Source organism: Anopheles bellator, chromosome 1 (assembly GCF_943735745.2).
Source record: "Anopheles bellator chromosome 1, idAnoBellAS_SP24_06.2, whole genome shotgun sequence".
In the NCBI taxonomy this organism is placed as follows: Eukaryota; Metazoa; Arthropoda; class Insecta; order Diptera; family Culicidae; genus Anopheles; species Anopheles bellator.
The window spans coordinates 51,622,529-51,644,160 of record NC_071285.1 but is presented as its reverse complement, the minus strand read 5'-3'; the positions used below and the strand labels follow the sequence as shown (position 1 = coordinate 51,644,160).

General features: G+C 50.5%; 3 protein-coding genes across 4 annotated transcripts; 2 read left to right on the top strand and 1 right to left on the bottom strand.

The window, feature by feature from the left end:
* Positions 1–14,669: 14,669 nt before the first annotated feature.
* LOC131205971 (zinc finger matrin-type protein 2) lies at positions 14,670–15,794 on the top strand. Its single transcript, XM_058198302.1, has 2 exons — positions 14,670–14,924; positions 14,988–15,794. Exons 1-2 carry the CDS (start codon positions 14,816–14,818, stop codon positions 15,473–15,475), a joined length of 597 nt encoding a protein of 198 aa, XP_058054285.1. The 5' UTR covers positions 14,670–14,815; the 3' UTR covers positions 15,476–15,794.
* Positions 15,777–19,245, bottom strand: LOC131205956 (choline transporter-like 1). 2 transcript variants are annotated; one of them, XM_058198279.1, is made up of 6 exons: positions 19,011–19,245; positions 17,618–18,698; positions 17,277–17,556; positions 17,054–17,216; positions 16,758–16,979; positions 15,777–16,688 (listed from the first exon to the last, which is right to left on the bottom strand). In XM_058198279.1, the coding sequence occupies exons 1-6, from the start codon at positions 19,116–19,118 to the stop codon at positions 16,467–16,469; spliced, it is 2,076 nt and encodes a 691-aa protein (XP_058054262.1). In that variant the 5' UTR covers positions 19,119–19,245; the 3' UTR covers positions 15,777–16,466. The 2 variants fall into 2 exon arrangements, with proteins under 2 accessions (XP_058054262.1, XP_058054263.1); XM_058198280.1 differs by having other exon boundaries at positions 17,277–17,548; positions 17,646–18,698.
* A 328-nt stretch (positions 19,246–19,573) lies between these two features.
* Positions 19,574–20,872, top strand: LOC131205970 (dehydrodolichyl diphosphate synthase complex subunit Nus1). The gene is made up of 2 exons (XM_058198301.1): positions 19,574–19,994; positions 20,056–20,872. The coding sequence occupies exons 1-2, from the start codon at positions 19,637–19,639 to the stop codon at positions 20,520–20,522; spliced, it is 825 nt and encodes a 274-aa protein (XP_058054284.1). The 5' UTR covers positions 19,574–19,636; the 3' UTR covers positions 20,523–20,872.
* The last annotated feature ends 760 nt before the right edge of the window (positions 20,873–21,632 follow it).

Here is a 21,632-nt window from a genome sequence, read left to right as displayed (position 1 = left end):
CGTCTTTGGGTAAGATTGTTTGTGCGTTTGCCTACGACCAAATCTCAAGTGGTGGCGTTCATCCGGACGGTTTCACCGATAGTGTTCGCACCGATGGCCATGTTTTGGCCCGCCCAAAGCCGCGCAACATATTTGTGTACGGAGATTTGAAACATTCGAGTTTTAGGCCGCTCCAGTGCCATGATCTCCCACGAACGACGCCCTGTTTGCGTGCGTGCGATCATCTATTGATACAAATCTCGGTTCGGCGGATTTCGTTTTCTATTTTGGCTTCCATTTCGTTTCAGAAACAATTGGTGGAGCGCCACTTTCACAAGTACGCCCGCAGTGCACCAGCGCATAATCACCACGTTAGTGTGTTCTATGTGAGCCGGGAACAATCGATCTTTCGAAGGCAGAATGGGAAACAATGATGGATACTCAAGCGTAGTCATGCCACACTGGTCCGTAGGTTACATTTTCTCACAAACGTGGCAACCACTCGCGTAGGTTGGTGATTCATTCATCAGTCTCTCAGATTTGCATTCGAGGAGAGGAAGGGCAATCTCCATAGATGGGGTAATCTACGTGACACATGAAGGCCATGATTGCTGTGGATGTGTAACTGGAGACAACTCTGTGTGCCACAGCGCTCGTTGTTCGGTTTGTGCTATGCTCGAGTGGAACCAGCGACAGAAATGAGGGGGGTATCGGTCAAAGGGTCCGTTACGTGTGGGGACCGATGGCCAATTCCACGGAATGCCAATGGCAAGTAATCGATTTCAGACCGCGCGGCCGCGCGGTATACGTACATTCGTACAGATCGAATAACCGCACGCCCCGACCATAGGCAGCCTGCCTCTGGACGGACGGCTTGATATCAGTTTTCTGGACAAAACCGATAGTAATCTGGTATCCCGTCTCGCGCAACAACCTTATGGAACTGCGATATTATTAGCAAGCGCGATCGGATTTACGAGATCAGCAGCACCGCCGTTGACATACTAAATGGCCGCCATTAGCCTTTCTGCAGCGGTTTCGACAGCCGCCGAACGATCGATGCTCACTAGTTTGAGGTTACGTTTTAGGCTGCGGTCTGGGCCCCCTCCTGGGGGCCCCTAATGGTCATCAAGCACGCAGCCAACCCGTCCTACGCGGCGGTTGCCATTTGTTTTCCATTTCAGCGATCTGTGTGGAACTGGAACACTTTCGCCGCTGCGTTATGCATTTGTGGTCTTCCGATCAATTTGTAATCATTTTTCCTCAGTTCGGAATGGCTGCGACCGGCCGGCCGTTGCCGTGGAAACGAAGAGAGTGACTGTGGTCGACTGGCTGCTCCGGAATGGTAAAAGTAGATCAACCCGAGTAGGTTCCACCTCAAACGTGTGCTCGAACCGATCGATCAATCCGTGCTTCGGGGGAGGGGGGCACTAGGCAGAGCAGTTCCCACCCCCTGAAAATGAGACCCTCTCACAGCGAAAGGGTGAATTATTGACTCCGATTACTCCGATTGACGACTGGGCCGGGGCGCGGCACCGGTCTACAGTGCCGCTCGGAACATGATCAACACCAGTAACCGATGTCGATTGAATGATGGATGCGTTACGATTCTTCTTCCTCGGCGGTTCGGTCTCTCCAATCGCGTCGCTTCTTTCCGGTACTTCCGTTGGATTCCGTTTTTTTTCGTCGGTAATCAATTATTCACCGTCTTCACCAGCAACCGCCGGTGGCCCGGAATCTCGCTCTCTCTCACTGTCGGAATCATTATCCGAATCTGCCCCGGGCGCGCGAGCCTTGATTGGTTTATTTATTTGAAAAGTGAAACCATTAAAGTCGACTTCATGCTTGACTTGATCGCGGGCGAGGGTCTGATCCTCTTTCTCAATTTCGGTGGCCGCGCGATCGACGACGCGACGACGTTTAACGACTCATCAATGAATCTCGTCGTCGTTCCGGTCCGGCTCTCTTGTTCGGAGAACTTCAAACGAAGATTCGTGGAATTCCCTTGGAAGATCATTCGCTGTGTGTGACTCATCGACATTCAGATACTTCTTCATGTTTTTTTTCTCTCTTTTCTACTACCCTTTACATACACAGCATCGTACAAGGCGCGAGTCGCAGATGAGTACTGATGATTCAATCAATCGAACACACCAATACATTACCCTTCGGGCCGGGGTCAGCTCGGGCTTTGAAGTCTCCATCTTCGATCGGGCACCGTGAAGTGTGTCACGAATGGCGGCCACCATCGATGTGTTGGTGACGCGCACATTCGATATTTAAATGGCGTAATGACTGGCGACTTACCTACCACGGTCTGGTCGCTGGTCTGTTGGTCTCTCCTACAGAAGGTGTGCGCGGTGTGAGTGGCTGGGGACCAGTGGAAGATAACTGCAACATTCCTCGCGGCCCGGCGCCGCCGTAGTTCGCCTCAAGGGCGACGCCAACACAACGCATTCTCGATCCACGAGTCGAGGCGGCCACTGAAACGAGTTTCCTGTCGTTGCAACTTTGCGAGGCTCTCCGATGCAATTAGCCCAGCACAGCTCAGTGTGTTCGTGTTGGACCCGAAATTCCTGGGACCCTTTGGTGGGACGGTCCAAGATTTCATTACGTCCCGAGGGGTCCAAGATTCGTTCCACAAAAAAAGGCAGACAAGCAGCCTCCTGAGTGACCTCCAGAAGGACGCGTATTGGATAGGCTGCCCTGAAGGTGGAGGTCTACAACGGAACCAACTCACACAGACCGTCAGCCCCAAGACTCTGTTCAAATTGCTTGATTGTCGACTTCATCATCTTTCGGCGGCGTTCAACGCACACGCCGCGGCACTCTCGTGTGGGGCAGAACAAATTGAAATTGGGGAGCAGGTTATTGGGGTCAATGATTGAGATAGAAGACAGAGAGAGCGTCCATTGGAGCGTCGTATACGTCGGGTGTGCTTAATTCCATGAAGGGCTTCCATAGCCATACCGCAACGTGACGGTGTCGGACTTCGCGGCTTCCGTTATTGCTTTTCCAACAACTGACTCACAGCGTAAGCCTATCACTAAGCCCGTAGAACTTTGTTGCTTGTTGCTGTTGTTTCAAACTGCATAGCATTACAAAGTTTCATATTAACTACTTAACCTAAGCTTCGTTCTAAAGTTGCAGTTGTTTGCTATAGGATCGTTTGTGGTTCGCCGCGTTTAGCCACCAAAACCCTGAGGGAGTCCAATTAACCAAAACAATTCCATCCAGGGAGTGTAGGTCCTCGCACGGGTATTGGGAGTTCAGCTGCTGGAACGGCAACTGCGACCGGTTCGTCTTATCGGCAAAGTAAACAAACCCAAAACGACGACGGCGTCTTTATCGATAAATTGTGCATTGGACGTCCCTCGGCAGCATGATGTCCCCTGGTGGCTGGCTGGTTAGCTGGCTGTGGAATGGCCTTGCGCAGGCATATTTTGTGTCAACAAAGCGGCGCGCGCACCACGAAGGAAGGAGACCCCGGCGGCGTATAGGAGAAACCGGGACCAGGACCCGGGACCGAACGAAGCAAGGCATGAAGTAAATATTTACGCTCATTTTAAACATTGCCAAGTTATGCGCGCTCGGCACGACGCCCGTTTCGCGAGCGAACCCCTGACCGAACAGTATGGTGGCAGCTACTTCTTGTGCGGTGGTCGCGATCGCGCTTTTGGCTGTACCATTTAAATTGTAACCACAAATCCGAGTTGGTTGACGAGAAGGCAACCTCCCCGGGTAGAGCGAAGCCCTTCGAGCACTTACGACCGAGAAAGGGTCCTAACCTACCGAGTGGAAGTAAACAAACACACAACTGGCAGAAAGTCAGTATTTATTTGCTCGTCGATTTTATTTCTACAAACAGAGTCTTGGGGTCGTCTCTCGGAACTCATAAAACACACGGATTGTTGCGATGTGTACTGCGCTGAGACCTTCGAAACTCCCGAGTAATGATGCCCAAAACGTTGTGCGCGTGTATCCTTTATTCCCTGGTGTCAACGGTCGCCAGCCACAGTGAAGGTTGCGCGAGTCTAATTTATGTCCCAAAACGAAGGATCATACAGAGGCCGAGTTTGAGGTTGTTGATCAACGACCCAACGACACGGCACTGAGCTCGAAGCAGAGTTGAAGGAATTTGTGCGCGTGTACGCGCACCGTTCGCTATCGTAAATCATTTTTGCATCACGAAGTGCCCGGTGAAGGCGCGCATATTCTGGTAAAACAGGGTCCACAAATTCTTTGCCACCTCAACGTCGGCCGGCCGTTGGGTCACTCTGCTAAGAAACAGTTTCAACATCGAGATGCGTGATGAGATCATAATGCGAGCGTGGCAAACAACTCGCACTATTTGAAATTTGGAGACTTGAAGCCATTTTCTGACTGGGAACACTCGGTAGCTCAGTCCGCTCATTCGGACCGTTGCCCGGGAGGGAGGGGACCAATCGGTGTCGCAACAGCCATGCAAAATCGAGCCACGATCTCGGGCATACGTAAGTGAAGCTAATTTATTATGGCTACGCAACGCACGCCGTGGTGGCGCGCGACAGCAAAAATCGGTCTTTGCGATCCTCGATCAGGCGCGTAAGTTCACACGAGCGGTGGCACTTTCTTTCACTACATGGTTTTGGACGAAGGTTAACCAGCCGTGTGTGAATTGTGCAGTTATAAGTCGCCGTTGAGCGACAGCATCCCGTTACGGGTGACGCGGTTTTTTTTTGGCGAGGATCACCCCTCGGAGAAGAGCGAAGCATCATCGCAAGGGACGGGCAAGAAAAAGAATTTCCGAGAAGAAGCATAAGGAGATAGCTCTCAGTCCGGCTCGGCTTGTCTGGGAATTCGCGCCACATTAAAAAAGGCAATTACGCTTTATGCTCCCAGCGACAACGACGATGTCGGTTATGCTCTCGGAGCCCTCAGTAACTTTCTTCCGATCTCAGCGCGAGGCAGTGACCGATCGATGTGGTGTGTGGGGTTACGGGTAACGGGGACAACCCGCGCGCAATGTCCGGGTCGGGCACACGAAACTGAAGCTGCGTCACGAAAATAGCCAGATCCGGTTGTACTTGTGTCACCCTGTTGTCACCGCGTAACGACCGTTGCTGCTTGCGGTCTGCTCCGGAGAGCCACCGAGAAGCAGCGCGAACATTGGGTCAAACAGGAAGAATTTGCGCTCTGCCTGTCTCGTCCCGATTGTGATGTAATTTATGCAAATTAATAAGAACTCTTCCGTGACGACGAGTGCCGGATGGGGAGGATCGTGTCACACTACGGGCACTGTTATTTTTAACAACGGTTTGGTATGTTATTGGCCTCCGGGAAAGTAATGGATCACACGCAGTCGACGCAGTGTTGGGTTATGTGAAAAGTCTTTGCGATTTGTTGGATGTGTTTTAAATAGTTTATTAGTCGTCAGTTAGTTTGCTGGCGATTTGATGATTCTTCAAAAGGGCTGCTCTAAAATCGAACCAAAAACTTATTTAATCCTTTGGTTTAGATATCTCTCACTTAAAGGTCTCACTAACACCAAAGGGGATATCGTCTTCTCCGAAAGTTTAAACAGTGTTTAAAACGTTGAATGATGCAATAAAATTAAAATACTTTATTCTTGTAAACGTAACATATATTGGCAGATACATGATTATGAATGGTGTCTAGTGACCAAAAACCCGCCCAAAAACACTTTTGGCATAACCCAACGACTTCTCAACATACAGTCAACCGACCGATCCACGTTCCTCTCGATCTCGCGTATGGAAATTTATTCTCGTCTCACGAGCTGTCGCGAACGAGGACGAAGCCCAGCGATGTGATCGTAAAAATTGATTTAAAGCCGAGCGATTTTATTGTGGAGATCACCGAAACAGAGAGAAACCTTCTGCCTGCGGAGGACGATTGTTCGAAAAGGATTTCGGGAGGATCGTGGCCCACTTTAACGACCGTTCGTGAGCTGCGCATGGGTTCGACGAACCGGTGTCGATCATTCTGGCACACGTATTTACAACCCCGAAGAGAAGTCCTAAGGAACGCACCGGAAAGGGTTTCACGTAACTTCGTCTGGAACCTGGAACAAAAAAATCCTTTTCTCTTGTCGAATGAAAAGGGCCCGCGGGTCCGTGTTTTGCAGATTAGCAAAAGTTGCCAGCCCGTGTCCATAAGTTATACACAGAACATTAATGTCAATCAGATATGCTGCGTGTACGGGTCTGTGAGCGGTGTCAATAAAATGCTCTCGTGCCCCGACCCCGGGGGCCCGGACAAAGGCAAATCCCTCGCGAAGGCCATCGACGATTGTGCATCGCGATCGGCCACAGCTGCAAATGGCCGCCAGCGTGGGTTGGGCGATGCGTCGCTTTAAGCGACGTCGCAATGCAATTTGACTGAGTGCCAAATGGATTTAACCTCTTTCGTTCGTTCGTTCGTCCGGCTGGCCATCATCACCGCACACATCGTATTACGATCGTGTGCCATGGACGCGCACTTAATCTGCTACCATGTTGCCGCACTGGGCGGGAGGATTCGCAAGCGGCTAAACGCGCGCCACGACCATCATTAGTGTAATTTGTTAATTAATCTGCAGCCAGCCCGTCTCCCGACGACGTCACCAGCTGCCGGTTGGAGTGGAAATTTAAATTAACAATCACATCATCACCATCCAGCATCCAGTTCGTCACGAGTGGCCGCCTGTCAAGTGGATAGGGGCCGTGATTTTTTGTGTTTGTTACCAGCGCTCGTTAAATCCAATTCTGCTGGCTGATTTTATCCTGGATCGTTTACCCGTTACCAGTCGTTTCGCGCCGCCGCCGTCGCATATGCTGCTGGTACTTGTCACCGTCTCACGATCCTCCGCCTCATCATCATCTCGGGCGATGCACTCTGGCTGGCTGAGATTTCCCCCCGACCGAGGTCCCAACCCGTTCGAACTCCGGAACGGTGATGGTGTGGTGGGATTTAGTTTGTTAAATGGTTGTAAATCGTTTACGGCACCCAAAAAAAGAGCACCAGCGGTTGCGGAGCACATAATCGATTCGTATTCCGGGTTTTTGAGGTTCATTTTTCAAAACCCCCGTGGCCGCAAAGCCGGGAAAACTTAGCGCCTTCATGTGGTTGAAGTTTTCCAAGTCGGCCTTCGGCGCACGCCTTCGAAGATTTAATTAATTTCTCGTTGTTGTTTACTTGGCCCGAAGGCTCAAGGGGTCGTCACACCCGGGGTTTGCCCTCGTTTTTGAGTTATTACGCCTCATCGTGGGTCGTTCGTTGTGTTCTCCGTGGTCCCCTTTCATTAGGGAGGGACCAGCACCAGAGTGTTGAATTACACAGATCGGGACAGGGAAGATGCAGCGAAGACTCTGCTCGGCCCCGCTCGGAGGCTTCTAATCGCCCGGCCCAAGGGGTGAATAATGAGAAACATATTAGAATCATTGCGGTTTAAATGTTTCATGCGCCGGCAGATTAACTGTGTCCCGGGTGACAGCATGCGCCATAAATTTCGGTGGCTGACGGAGCGCACCCTCGAGAGTGTCGGAAGGCTCAAGAGTGTTGGGGACCTACCGACTGTTTCAACAATCGTAATCCTGTGTGTGCTGGGCCCGTACATCTTCTCGGATTTTGTGTGCCAAGAATGGGAGATACATTAACTTTCCCGGCGGAGAAGTTCAATTCCGCTGCACTCAAAGATCCCCATTCAGGCTGTGGACAATAGGGAAAAAAGGACACAATAAACACAAGTAATACATTGTGACAAATTTCCTTCTGGTTCAATCAAAAAGCCAAAGAATAATATTTGTTTCCACGGCGTGTCCTGCACGCACGCCCCCCACGGAGAACACTCAATCGAGACATCTCGACAACTCCGGCAGAACGGAAGTAATAAATCACCTTCTCGTCGCGCGCACGCACTGTGGGGCGGAAATTGAAACGAAATCCGGCCATTGTCCGGGAGGAATCCGAGAGATCCGAATATCAATATATTGGGTGCTGCTGCACATCAAAGGGCCGTCAGTTCCCTGTGGACCATTTTCCGACCGACTGCCGAATATCGAATGGCACCCCTCGCGGATGAAAGCAGAGACTCATCGACGGCGCTGTATAAACGCATAAACCGATTAACAGACTGGGCCCGAATTCGGTCGCCTATGATTGCCATTTCAACAACAGCAACACCACCGGCTTCCCCGGTGTGTTCCAGTTCGCTGTCGCCGTGAATTGGTCACCATCCGGCAGCTTGTTGGCTGTGAGTTCCGCCTCCGGCAGATGTTCGGCAGTCGGAAGCGCCCACGGTCTTTGGCCCCTCTCGGGCCCAGTGTTTGCGAACCCATGAAAATGCAATTAAAAGTCCAATAAATTTGTTATGCCACTTGATGATGTGCGCGGCCAAACGCGGCTGAGTGGACTTCTTGCGACAAATGGCCCCGGCCGGCCGCGAAGTTTGTTGTCTTTTCGTCCAGCCCCCTGAGCGTGGGATTTGTTATGGTTTTCTATGGCGTGTTTCTCTGGCCTTTCTCCGGCGGACGGGCACCGATAATTGTAGTAGATGGCAACAAGGGGGGACATGACAAATGACAGATTACGGTGCCGCGCCGCGCGCACTGGTTACTGCTTTGATTTGCTGTCGACCATTTTTGGCTGACGTCCGGATTTTGGGCATTCGGCGACAAATGGGAAAACTCGGTGGCACACGGCTGCTGGAGTATCTGAAGCGTCGTATATTGATCTCTAGGCCCGTGGACCCTATCTCTCGGTAACTCCCTCGGGACGGGGTGGATTTCCTAGCCGCCGGGACCTTCCCGAAGCGCTGGTCGACTGGGCTCCATTTCTTCGAACCTCTGCAAAGCCATATAGATATGCTGGTGGGTGTCCAATTCCAGAATGGCATTACCGGATAGGCTGCCCGTACCGGTCTTTATTCGAAACATTCGTTCGATGGGCAATCGAAGTATTAACCTATTAAAATCGGGGGTGTATCTGTTTCCCAAAACTTCAAAGCATCCGCCCTCGGCACCGGGAGAAAATAGTGGGACCTCATCAGCCATCCCTGTGTAAAACCTGCGGAACGGCAAAACGACCAGCCCGGTGCTCGCCAATCTAAAACATGTTCTGTCACATCCGTCGTTGGGGTCGGGTAGATTATCATTCCCGTAAGCCGTTAAATTGCAGATCGAGTGTCCGGAGCACGGTTCCGTTCGGGGTTTTACAATGCGCCATAAAACGCCCCGGACGACCAAACAGCTGGCTCACCGAACAGGGACAGTTCGACAACTCATCCCGCTGGCCGGGCTTATGGCAGGCGCGTGGAACTGTCGAAAATACCCACCGGTGATCCGGTGGTTTTCCAGGTTTTCCGCAGGGTTTGCAGGGGAAAAACGGATCAATTTACACCGCACTTTTCAGGTACTTGGAAAGTGTGGCCAGAATCGTTTCGCAACATAACCTACTCGTCGGAGGAAAAAGTATTCCAGAAAGTCCATCGGTGGCATTTGAAACCAATGTCCACGCTGACAGTTGGAATCGATAGGCCCATAGGAAGTTTAGCAATTTGACTGTGTCAGCGGAACGGGGGCAACCCCGAACTCTCTTTCTCTCCCCTGTGGCTTCCTCAACCGTTCCTGCGGCGTCAGGCCCCGGAGGATTGTGCAATAACGTTTATTGCCTGGCGTGCGTCGACCGCGGACCATTTTTTTTTGCTTCAGCCCTTCGTAACATGGGGCCATGCCATGCTAGGGAACCGGAATGACATTACACAAAAAACAACCAATCCACAGGGCTATCGAATTTCCACCCCGGAACAGACCGGATCCAGAGAAGTAGAGGACCAACAAAAAAAGCAAAGTAAAGCCGAAGAGCACGGACTTTGAGTTCCGGCCCGGTTCCTGGGGCGGCGGTGTCGCCGTAAAGTGTTCGCGTGGCTCAGCCGAGTCGGCCAGGTTTGTTTTCCTTTCGTTCGTCTCCGAAGGGCTCCGGGGCGCACTTGTGGCGTCGCTTGGGTTGCGTGGTATTTTCTTTGCGGTCTTCTTTGCCGGCTTCCTATGCCGCCGGGAGCAAAACTCCTCTTCGCAGATGCTACCATATGGTCTTGTTTCGAGGATCGAGATTGGTCAACTTTTTTCGGCAACCAACTGCACTTCCGAGTACCGTCCAGCCGGCGACAGGTTGTGCATGGCTAGTGTTGTTTAAAACGTTTTCAATTTCTACCGTTTTCTCAGGCCCTACGCAGACCCTTCGCGTGAGCTGTGTATTGGTGTAGGCATCTTCCAACACACGTCTCGTCCTTTCTTTGTACCGCTTCGTACGATCGTCGGATCCGATCTTTTCCCCATTGGACCGTGCGTCCTTCGCTGAAGGAAACGAGATTAGGGATTTCTCACCAGATGCGTGTCTTGCGCTTCCAATTCTTGCGTGCTTCAGGTAGCGTAAAGGTACGCAAGGTGTGTTCCCTTGTCCTCGCTAGGTTCAGTTCTTTCTTGGCTTCTTCCCGGCTCAATTTTATTAATTTGTTCTTCGTTGTTTCACCGACGAGTGTGTGCCCCTGGCACTGCTGGTTTGTTTCCTGCTTGGCTAACAAAGAATGTAAATTTCTATCGTTTTCTGTAGTTATGTGAATCGAAAGATCAATGTTTTAGTCACATGAACAGTGATTTAACAGTGTTCTTTTGGTCAATCCATGTTTGTGTATTTAAACTCACAATAAGAACCACAAGCGGATGAGGTTGATTGAGCATATCCAGCAAACCCTGGAAAATATCAAAAAATAGCAAACGTATCATAAAAAGTCTAAAAATCAAAATTTACCTAAAACTATTCTTACCTGTACTTCAATTCCTGCTAATGTATGACCGGCAAGGTAGCGTGTCTGCCTGTCTTTACTGTGGCCAGCGCATCCCAGAGGTTCTTTTCCGATCCTTCGGTATTCCTGTTTAATTTTAGGCCAATAAAGGCTAATTAGGAAACGCAAGGAAAGTGGTTGAGGTCCCGCGGCCCTTAGGGGGTTCGAGGTTCTCGTTTAAGTTTTACCGCCTTCAGAATCACGTCCTCGTCTCGGGAAGCAAGAAAGTAGTACCTTCGTTCAAGCGAACCGCACTCTGGTCACTACATACCCAATGCCCGATAATGAGAGCCAAGGGACAGCGACGATGATTACGCCGGGGCTCTCAAGGATACATCCTGGGCTCTTGGGAACCTGAAACTCTTGGGAATCGAAAAATGCTAAGCAGGCCCAACAGTGTTGGGTTAGACAGGGGGCGCAGGCACCGAGCATATTAGGAAATCTTTTGGAAACGAATTCGGTCTGTTTTTTTTCGCACATTTTCTACACACCAGACCAGGCAATTGAATGGAGGATCGTGCTATCCAATAACACGATCAAGTACATATAGTACGCTGCCGGTTACTTATTATTTACTTTCTCACCCAACCATCCGTGCAGTCGGCGCGGGAGAATCAGCCAACCGAAAGATCGGAACGGAAAGAGAGCGATCGCCCGCCGGGTCCCGGTGTTGGGCCAGTTGGCCAAATGATCAGCGATCCGCAACGAATGCTATTCACGCACTGTATCCAAATACGGTTTTCGCTGTTACGGAATAAGGGCTCGGTTAGAATATGTGTAAATCGGATTGCCCCGCGAGTAACGGAACGACGTGCCCAGAATTTTCACCATTCGCTTACCGGGAGGGTGGACAATAAAACGCCGCACCGCCGCGTCGTCGCACAATGATAACACCGAGTGACAGAGGGGGGTGCCTTTCGTATGGAAGCGTTAGAAACCCTAACCTAAAAGGTGGCACCGCCTGCTGCCATGTTTACTGCTGTAGCAGCGTGCATTGTATTAGGAGCGCTCTGACAGCATTCGAGGTGTCATTTCTGCCCATCCCAGAAGGCATCGAACGCATTGGCTATTTTTATTTTTCACACTCTGGACTCAGGCTTGAAGAGAGCATTCAACACGTGGAAGGTGTTGTACTCGCGGAAAACATTAAATTGTCACCAGGCACTGCGGAATATAGAGAGTCTGGGATCGCTGGAACGCAACCTGGAACACACAACTCATCTCCAGAGCTGAAATTGTACATCGAAAACCGGTAGTCGCTTTCGGACCTCGCCAAGAGTTATGGTCCGCCCGTAATGGCCGTTCTGGGCGTGTGTGTCCATTGCGAAGGTGTAGTGGCGCGTGAACGCGAAAAAGTCGGCCCAAGAATTGGGCACCATGTTTTGAACAACAAAACTTTCCCTTTGTCCGCTGTGTGTGCGTGGTTGCCGGGGGCAAACCCCCCCAAAGCACGCCCCCCGGGCACACAATAGAAAGAACCCGGCCCCGTTGGCTACCTGCTTTCCATGTTTGACCCTCTCTCTCTTTCTCGGTCTGAGTTGCTTATCGTGGCCAACTCCGGGACTGTACCGTTTATTTTGGAATGCTCCCTTCATCAGCGAGGCTAGGGGTTTCGTTCCCTCGTACCCTGCGGCCGGATGGAATGGATGACTGGAACCGTTTATCATCCGGACGCTCGGAGCGCTCCTGCGCGCGTAATGGTGTGCGAAGGGATGGCTGTTTATTGTGATTCTTGTGGTGGGCGCGAGGGCTGCAACCGGTAAATTAATTTCTTATTGCCACACACATTCACCGATGGGTGTTCCGGTAGGTGGCCAGGAATCGCATGGAGTGACCCTAGAATGGCACACAAACAATCCGATATTAAACATAAAGAATGGGCCGTACGGATCTGGTCCCTACCGGGCGACTGGTTTGAGTCCCTTTCTTGGGGATTTTAACATTCCATTTGATGCATCCCGATTTAAGCATAGCAAAGTGCCCCTCGGAAGTCACACGGACAAAGCGGTGAAAGAGGCACGCCTTTATGCCCATCATTCCCGCACGAAGTCCCATCTTCGCGCGGCTATCGACACCATTCCCGTCGCCCACATGTCTGCTGTCTCGATGTGGTCGCGAATGTTGATGGGGTCATAATTCATTTCAGGGTCCGCGGACAATGAGGCTTTCCGAAGGCATGAATCGAACACACATTTTCTTGCCTGCGGTTGTGACTTCTTATTGTGTGCTCGCCAACAGTCCCAAAAACAGGAATCACTCCTTATGTTTATAAACCGCTTCTCGCCACCGGTGCGCCTTGTGGACGCTTCGCTGCGTAGCGCCGTCGAAATACGCGCGGCACTTCCGGTTTCGGGAGGCGGTCGCGAGTCGCAAGAAAGTGGCAAGAAGCTTGGCTCAGCGCAAAATTTTCGCTGCGCCGCAGCAGTGCATTGGCCTTGGCCGGCGGGGGGGCGAACGTAAACGCATTATGCCGACCCCGGATAGACCCCGGCGTGAGTTGATTGTTTTCAAAAGCCTTCCCTCGAAATTGTGTTGTGAGAATTTTTCACCTTGCCTTTCGTTTGTTTTAGGTGACAATTTAATCGCCGACAGCTCCCCAACGCTGGTCACTAATGAACTTTTAACCCTCAGAACCTTCCTCCGACGGAAGCCCCTCCCGTGTGTGGAGGTCAGGGGAGTGTGAAACATCGGAGTAATTAATCGATCCGTTTCAGATATATTCAAATGATGGCCGTGTAACAGTTGGGTAGCTTTTTTTTGGCTTCCTTTATCTTGATGTAGCCCAATGCATGGCCGTAACACATTGGGTCCTCGGCGCATGCAGGAAAATGGGAAAAAGTAGGGACCCGCTGTAAATGACTGTTCCCGCGTTTCCGGAGCCGGTGCGGAGCCCACTTGACAAAGTGTTCCACTTCGATGCGTTCGATGCGTTCCCGTTTAGGCCTGGTCCCGGTTTTGGGTCGTCGGCGCATTAGGGACGATCTCTCTCAATGGTGTGCAGTTTGATCGCATCGCAGAAGCTCCAAACCATGCAACCGTGTCTGGTGGGCAATAAATAATCAGTAAAATATGCATAAAAGGCAGGATGAATTGGGTGCCACCAATGACTCATCGTGATGTCCGTGGTCCGTGGTTACCAAAATTTAGTATGACTCATAAGAAGACACTTCTAGGCAATTCTGGCCATTCTCACCGACACGTGAAATTGGACCACTTTGGGAACTACTGCGAACCCCCGCTTGCCACCTGCAACCTGAAGTGCAGTTCCATCTATCAGCAGTGAGTAGCGCATCGTGTGCCATGGGTCAAAATGCTCGAACGGGTTGCAGGCATTGAACTGAGTCATCTGGCTCTGGCACGGGTTTTGCCTTCGTATTTCGATAAAGTTCCGTTTTTGTTCACACGTCCCATTGAAGAGAACTAGTTTCGCGGAACAGCAACATGCACTCGATTAGTGTGCTCATGTGATTCATGCTTCTCCTATGAAGAGGTCTTTGTCGGCTTGGGAAAATGGTAAACCCAATAGATATTTATTTATTATTTATACCTTTATCCCGGAACATTACATTGTCCGTAAGGAATGCACAGAACATTGAGATTTTCCACACAAATCGAGTAGCAAAGAATAAGATCAAAACAAAATATCCTAAAACATTAAAAAAATCAATTTTTAATTACAATTTTGTTAAAGTTTCAAAACGAATTTAAAAACCGTAACCGTAATCGGCTCAGAAGTCTGCCGCATCGCAATTGTACTAAACACTGTACCAAAAGTTGTACTAAATTCGGAATCTCCCCAGTAGATGCATCCCTTAGGGTGATAAACAAACGAGCTGTCAAAACCAGCTTTGGTCATAATTTCGCGACAGCAAAAGTGACCACAGTATTGATACAGAACTGACCGCGCCAATCCCAAATCAACAGTTCGGCTTCTTAAATCGGCAACGGAACAACCCGGAAAAGGCCATTTTTGGTTGGAAAGTGTTAAAGTGTTTGCAATCGAAACTAAACAAAATGTCCATGCGACCGGACGACCACCGTCGGAAGTGGGACCGAAAGGAGTACGAGCGTTTGGCCCAGGAACGAATCCTCTCGAAGGATGGCAAGGGACAGGACGATGAAGGTACGTACTAGGCGTGCTGTTTGTGCCACCGTTTGGAATAACGCTAACGTTCCGCGTTCACAGAACCGATCACGAAGGAGCTGCTCAAACAGCGCGAATACAAAGTCGATCTGGACAGCAAGCTGGGCAAGAGTATGGTCATCAACAAGAGCACACCGTCGTCGCAGTCCGGTGGCTATTACTGCAACGTTTGCGACTGTGTAGTGAAGGACTCGATCAACTTTCTCGACCATATTAACGGCAAAAAGCACCAGCGGAACCTGGGCATGTCCATGAAGGTGGAGCGCAGTTCACTCGATCAGGTGAAGGAGCGATTCAAGATTAACAAGAAGAAGACCGAAGAGAAAAAGAAAGACTACGAGCTGGAGTCGCGGGTCCGCGAGGCGAAGGAGGAGGAAGATCGGTACCGTGAGTACAAGCGGGAGAAGAGAAAAGATCGCAAACGGAAGCACGACGGTGGCGGGGACGATGAGGACGAGCTGGACGCGGGCAGCTCGGAGATGGCCGCCATTATGGGTTTTGCCGGGTTCGGTGGGTCGAAGAAAAATTGAACCCCCAACAGGTCAACACTACAACCGCGCGACGCGTTCGCGGCTCAGCTCACCGATTTAATGTTACTCTCACGGGACACAGGATGGCAGGATGAGTGGGTCCCTTACGTTTACAACCCCAAACCAATCACCGTAAAGTTAATCTTGCATCGGGCGTCGCGTGGCCGTGCGATGAACGATAGCAGCTGTATTCGAATTACTGTAACCTGATGAACTGTACACGACAAATACAATGGACTATATTTATGACGTATTCGGAACTGACCTTAGCATGAACTCGACTTGATACTGGCATTGTGCGTTCTTTATTTCATTTAGCGTATAAGAGTTCCTGACATAAACAGTTAGTGTTTCTTAAATGGTTGCCTTCATCTGGCCCACTCCTTGAGGCCCGAAAAGTAGTTTTCGCTCCTCGGAACAGTAAGCAGTTTGTGTAAATAGTTACCAACACCCTCGTTGGGGCGAGCTAAAAACCTTGTTGTAAATATAAATCTGGCAGAGGTTAACGGTGCGTGTCCGTCGTGATTGTTGTTGGAAGAGCACCGGCAGTTGTGCTTCGTTTCGTCAATGCGCGTCGCATGCAGTTTGAGCTTTATCTTTTTCGCAACTTCTTAAATGCTATACTTTCTGAGTTCCGATTCGTTGGTCTATCAACCGGCCGCGTGGGACCCAAAGTAATACCGTTTCGAATTAAGTAAATGTGTTTTAGTTTAATAATTTAAATGAACTTTGGCCCTAGGACAAACACTTCGCTAATGTTCGCAATGCAATCAGGATGTGGTTGTGATGTATGTAATAATGAAAAACTGTTCGAGCGTTCGAGAATCGATGGACTATTAGTATATACGTAACGATGAATATATACTCTAGAGGTCTAGTAAACTTGTAGCAACATGTAAACCACAGGCGGGTATAGATGGCATATTTGAGGGTAAAAGGAGCGTCAATTTCAGTGCCAATATCCGGACGAGCGTGTCATTCGATCGGCCTCCTAAGCCTTACTGTTATCCATCTCTGCCTGCAAGAACTGGGCCGCAGAGAACGGTTGCTTCGTGATGGGCGTCAGCGCTACCTCTTGCATGGGCGCCTCGACCGCATCCATTTCTGGTGTTTCCCCGAGCAGACGGGCCAGATTGCTCTCCTTCCAGCGGCCACTATTCCCGTTGATAGTGCGATCTTCGCATACGCACAGGAACAGCGTGTCGACTACCATCTACGGAGGAAACGGCACGCGCATTAGCATAGTCATTTGGCAGCACCGACCAACCCCACGATGACTCACCTCGTACAGCGACAGGATGATGTGGGCAACGAAGAACGCAAACACGGTGATGATGATCACCGGCGCCATGTAGAAGTGTAGATCGGCATTGTCACGCAGCAGCAGAATACTGATCAGCCCACAGAGGGCCGCCACGGCGAGTTTGCCGAGAAACAGTACCAAATCGCCGATTCCGTTAATGGTGGCCACTTGCAGTGCGTTCGTCACCAGTGCATTCCAGGCCTGGCAGATAAAAAGGGCACAAAAGCGATGTGAGTGTTGCTGAAAAAGCGGAAAAGCACCCTCCGTTAGCTTACGATCTTTGCCGCCGGGCAAAAGTTAACACCCTCGATCGCGATCACGGTGTACGCGTTGTGGTTGAGGTAGCGGATGAACTTTTCCAGCAACCAAAAGCTGCAGATGCAACACCGCAGACAGCAGCTGGCACACTCCGAACCATCCTGCTGGTGGCGTTTCAACCTGGTGGCGAAAGAGCAATTAATCGCACCATATTCGGGGCCATGGTCTGCGGGTGCTTACTTTGCGTAGAGATAGGTCAGAATGAGGCGCGGAATTTTGAAGATGGTAATGATCAGGGAACCTTTAGCGACGGATCCAAGGTGATACTTGACCAGCTTGGCGATCGCGTGCAGCACCGGTGTGTCGGTCGGCTTGCGGAAGTACCAGAAGGCGACGGCACCGGCTATGGCGAGTTGCTGACAGGCAAAGATGAACTCACTGGTCCAGATCAGTCCGATGATGTAGATCCACAGCATGTGCCGCAGGACGTTCGCCTCGTGATACTCGACCAACTTGAAGGCTATCAACGAAGTGCAGTAATTAGTATTTGCCTCCATTCCGAGATGCGGCACTGTACTCACACTTGAAGTTTGTGTCGTTTTTGCCGGCCAATTCCGGCTTCAGCTTGGTGTCGTTCGTGAGCGAGGAATTTTCTTCGAGTTGCGTTATCGGGCTTAGTAGGGGCTTCAATCCGGGATAGTTGGCCGTAGCCAGACAGATGACTACGGAGACCCAAAATGCTAGGAAGACGACCAGCGCAAGGAACGCTAGCAGCGGGGGTCCGGCCAGGCCCGGTAGCTGCAGCATACACTTGCCAGCTTCCTCGAACAGTGCCGCCAGCCCGGTTAGCTTCTCGCGCAGATAGTACACCAGCACGAGGAGAATGATCATGATGCAGGTGGCGGCGATCGCCACCACGTAAATCGTGGTTTCGTTGCGCACTAGTTCTTCCAGATACGACAGCTGCATGTCTGTGTCGAGTGTGTGCTTCGTGCGGTAGTAGGACCACCAGAGCACCGCCGTGATGCCGACACTGGCGACGACCACAAAGATGCAAATGATCCACGATACGATCGTTGCGAGCCAGTGCAGCATCGCAATAATGATGATCGAAAAGACGAGACTGAGCGCACAGACCAGCACGATCGTTGGCCAGGCTTTGTAGAGATCGCTAAAGACCTGTTGGGTCGCTTCCCAGGAGTTGATTAGGGCGTACATCTTCTTGACCTGCTGCAGCGGCGCGTTGGCACCGGTCGGGATGCAACGGTGCAGTACCGGGGCCGACTGGTAGACGGGTAACGGTGGACAGGGTCCGGTGTAGTCAAAATACTTCGGTCCACTCGCTTCCGGGGTCAGGAGGAAGGACATGTTGAAATCGTAACGACAGAGCTTGGTGAAGGTCTCCTGATTGTACCGGTACAGTTCCGCTGCGTTCGTTAACTCCCGCTTGGGACACTCTTTCACGCAAATCGTCAGTGTGTGACGTAGTTCTTTCACGTCGAGGAAGAACAGATATGGCTTGTCGGCCGTATTCATGCCGGACAGCGGAATGTTGGAGTACTTATCATTGCTGTGGACACCGCACGTGTTGCCGAACGAATCGTACCCGTTGATGATGCGAAGCGGATTTCCGTAGATGAAGGAAAAGATGGCAATCACAATCTACGGGGAAACGGTACGGTTAGAAGGTGTACTGCGCTTGCATGCATCGCTGGCCATGACCTTCAAACGTTCGAAGTATGCTTCGCTACCAGCAAAGGCCCACATACAAAACGGTTTCCGGATTCTCCCCTCGTCAACAATGACGCTTGCGTTGGATTAGGTCAGGGAGTCGGTTAAAGGGATCTCCCCTTCCGACCGCGATGACAAAGAAAGGGTGGAGCCCTTGGCGTGTAATTACCCTCACGCGATGATATCGATGTTTGGAGAATTTACAAAACCGAAGTATGGGGCACCCTTATGTGAAACACTTACCAACGCTATCCAGAATACGACGTACAGGATCAACCAGAAGATATCAGTATGGCCTCGCACTGTTGCCGGCTGGGCGGGTTGATCCGACTTGCTCTCGAAGCAACCCATCGCGTCAGCCTTGATTTAGGAGTTTTCAAACTTTACACTTCCCTATCTTGAGACCTCCAAGGAACCACAGAACTATCCGTCCAACTAACTTAGTACGACTTTACGCTTATTAATTCCACTTTTGACTCGAGATGCTAATTGCACTCGCAACTTAAAGCATTCCAGCCGGATGACGCGACCCGCAAATGGCTGAATAGGTTGGCTGTGTTTATTGTTGTTGGTGGCGTCGCTTCTTTTTCTCCTCCGGGCGAAGTTTTATTCCGTCTCTTTTCGCCGCAGAAGTCGGGTTTTTAAATAGCAGCTCAGGCTTGAACAGAGAACCTAATGCGAGAGGCGCAGGCAGACTGCTTTAGAACACCGACCAGTTGCTGTCAGTTTGTACTAATTTGACGTTTCCAAGAAAAATAAACATCAAACCATGTGATTTGTTCAGTTTTTTAAAGTTATCGACAGTAATGAAGTGCTTTGCGAATAGGATACGAAAATAAATAGCTTCAGTTCCCAAAAACTCCGTCACAATGATGCACAGTCACAAGACGATGACCACGGCTATGAATCCGCTAATCACGGCCATCTGGAGCCTTCTGCACATTTTATTCACATGCTCCGAATGGTTGGCCTGGCTGAGTCGCTGGTGCCGACAGACAGTTTTCCACTGCCTACGTATTCGATCGCAGTTCACCGTGGAAAAGTATCATCACTTCGTTCGACAGTCGCAGACTTTCGTCAGGCAAAACATGACACAGGTCACGAAAGTCCCCGTGCATCTGGTGGTGCTTTTGGGTTTAGAAGAACCGGATTATCGGCTACTTACGCAGCTAATCTTCTGGTCGCACGCTGCCGGCATCCGCTATATTAGCTTCTACGATCACAATGGTGAGTCTGATAGCATCCTCAGTATTTGTTGCCTGGTTTAATCACCCATCTTTAATTATAGGTGTCATTAAGCGAAATCACGAGCAAATGGTGCGCTACGTGAACGCAGCTCACCTGGATGATGCGGACGATATTTGTTGGACATCAGAGGCGCCAACAAAATCGGAATCCCGCCCTGGGCGACCAACGCCGACGACGGTCTCGTTCTACTCGCCGGTCGACGGCAAACAAGGACTGGTACAGCTCGGTCGACTGGTCGGAGAGTCGCTACGCAACCGGAATCTGCAAATCTCTGACGTTGACATCGAGTTTCTTAACGGCCGCTTACAAGCCGCTCATAATCACATTCCGGATCCCGATCTTGCGCTGTATTTCGGGGACATCTGCTCACCGTACGGCCTGCTACCATGGCAAATCCGGTTGACGGAATTTTTGTCCCTCGCATTGCGTTTGCGGGACGTCAGCGTGAGGCATTTTATGAATTGTTTGCTGAAATTTGCCCGCTGCGAGCAACGATTTGGAACTTAGGCCTCACCAAACTGAAGCGAGCTTCTTTTCATTGGCCAAGCGAATCCTGCGGGATAATCTGCGACACTCACTGACAATGGTCAATCGGCTGTGGTGAGCATTATTTGGTGTGAAAGTTCCTTGGGCATCTGTTGCTTACGATCATTGTACCGGCAGTTTTTAGTTTTAAGTGAAAGAACGACATCATTCCCCGAGATCATCCGAGGCCCCCTTTTGCTAAAGTATTTAAGCGATATTATGCTTCTTCCATTGGGGGCCGTCCAACGCTGCGTGGAGAAGTCGACCGGTAATTTGTGTTGTGGGGATGTTCTCAATCAATAGTGGATCCATTATCCATTAAAATAAAAAAGCGACCGTTTAACGTAGTTACGCATTATTGTGCATTATGGGAAATACGTCCCGATGACAAAGCTCCCGGCCCAGATGGCGACCCGAGCATCGTAGTAAGTTTGATTGCCGCAATAAATCTGAGCAGGCCACGTTTACGGCGGACAGCTGGTTCCAACAGGGTAGCATGATGCAACGAGTAGGTAGCGCTAAAGCGCGAGCGAGCGAGCGAGAGAGCAACAGCAATCACTAGTCTAGTTGCCCTTGTCTCTTTGCTGAACGAGTACAGTCGAACCTCGGTCGCGTGAAACCAAAGTGGCAATTAATTTCGTCTCGAAAATGGTTTAAAAATAACTGAAATAAATTATTTATTTTGCACAATTACAGTTCTGGCCAACATCTACGTTGGCAATAAAAATACGCGCCTTAATTATTAACTTTTCAACACAAAATCGGCTTCTGTTATAACTAGTTTCCACTGTAGTTCGTTTTGACGAAGGTTCGACTGTAGCCGTTCGGCACCCGAAAGAGACAGCTACAGAGTGGCTCGTGCTTCCGTCCTGCTCGTTGAGGCCAGCTCCTCATCGCTCCTGTTCTCCTGGTGCAATATTGCGTTACTGTGCTCGGTTGTGCTCGGATGCGCTCGGATGTCGAAAGTTGCGTTTTTGGCGCGCGAAATCGTTTCTGGCACGGACTGATTTTTTGAATCACAATCGAACGTGCTTCCCCCGGCGTTCAACACAATGGCGAATCGAAGAAGGCGAAAAGGGGCAGGAGTGTCAT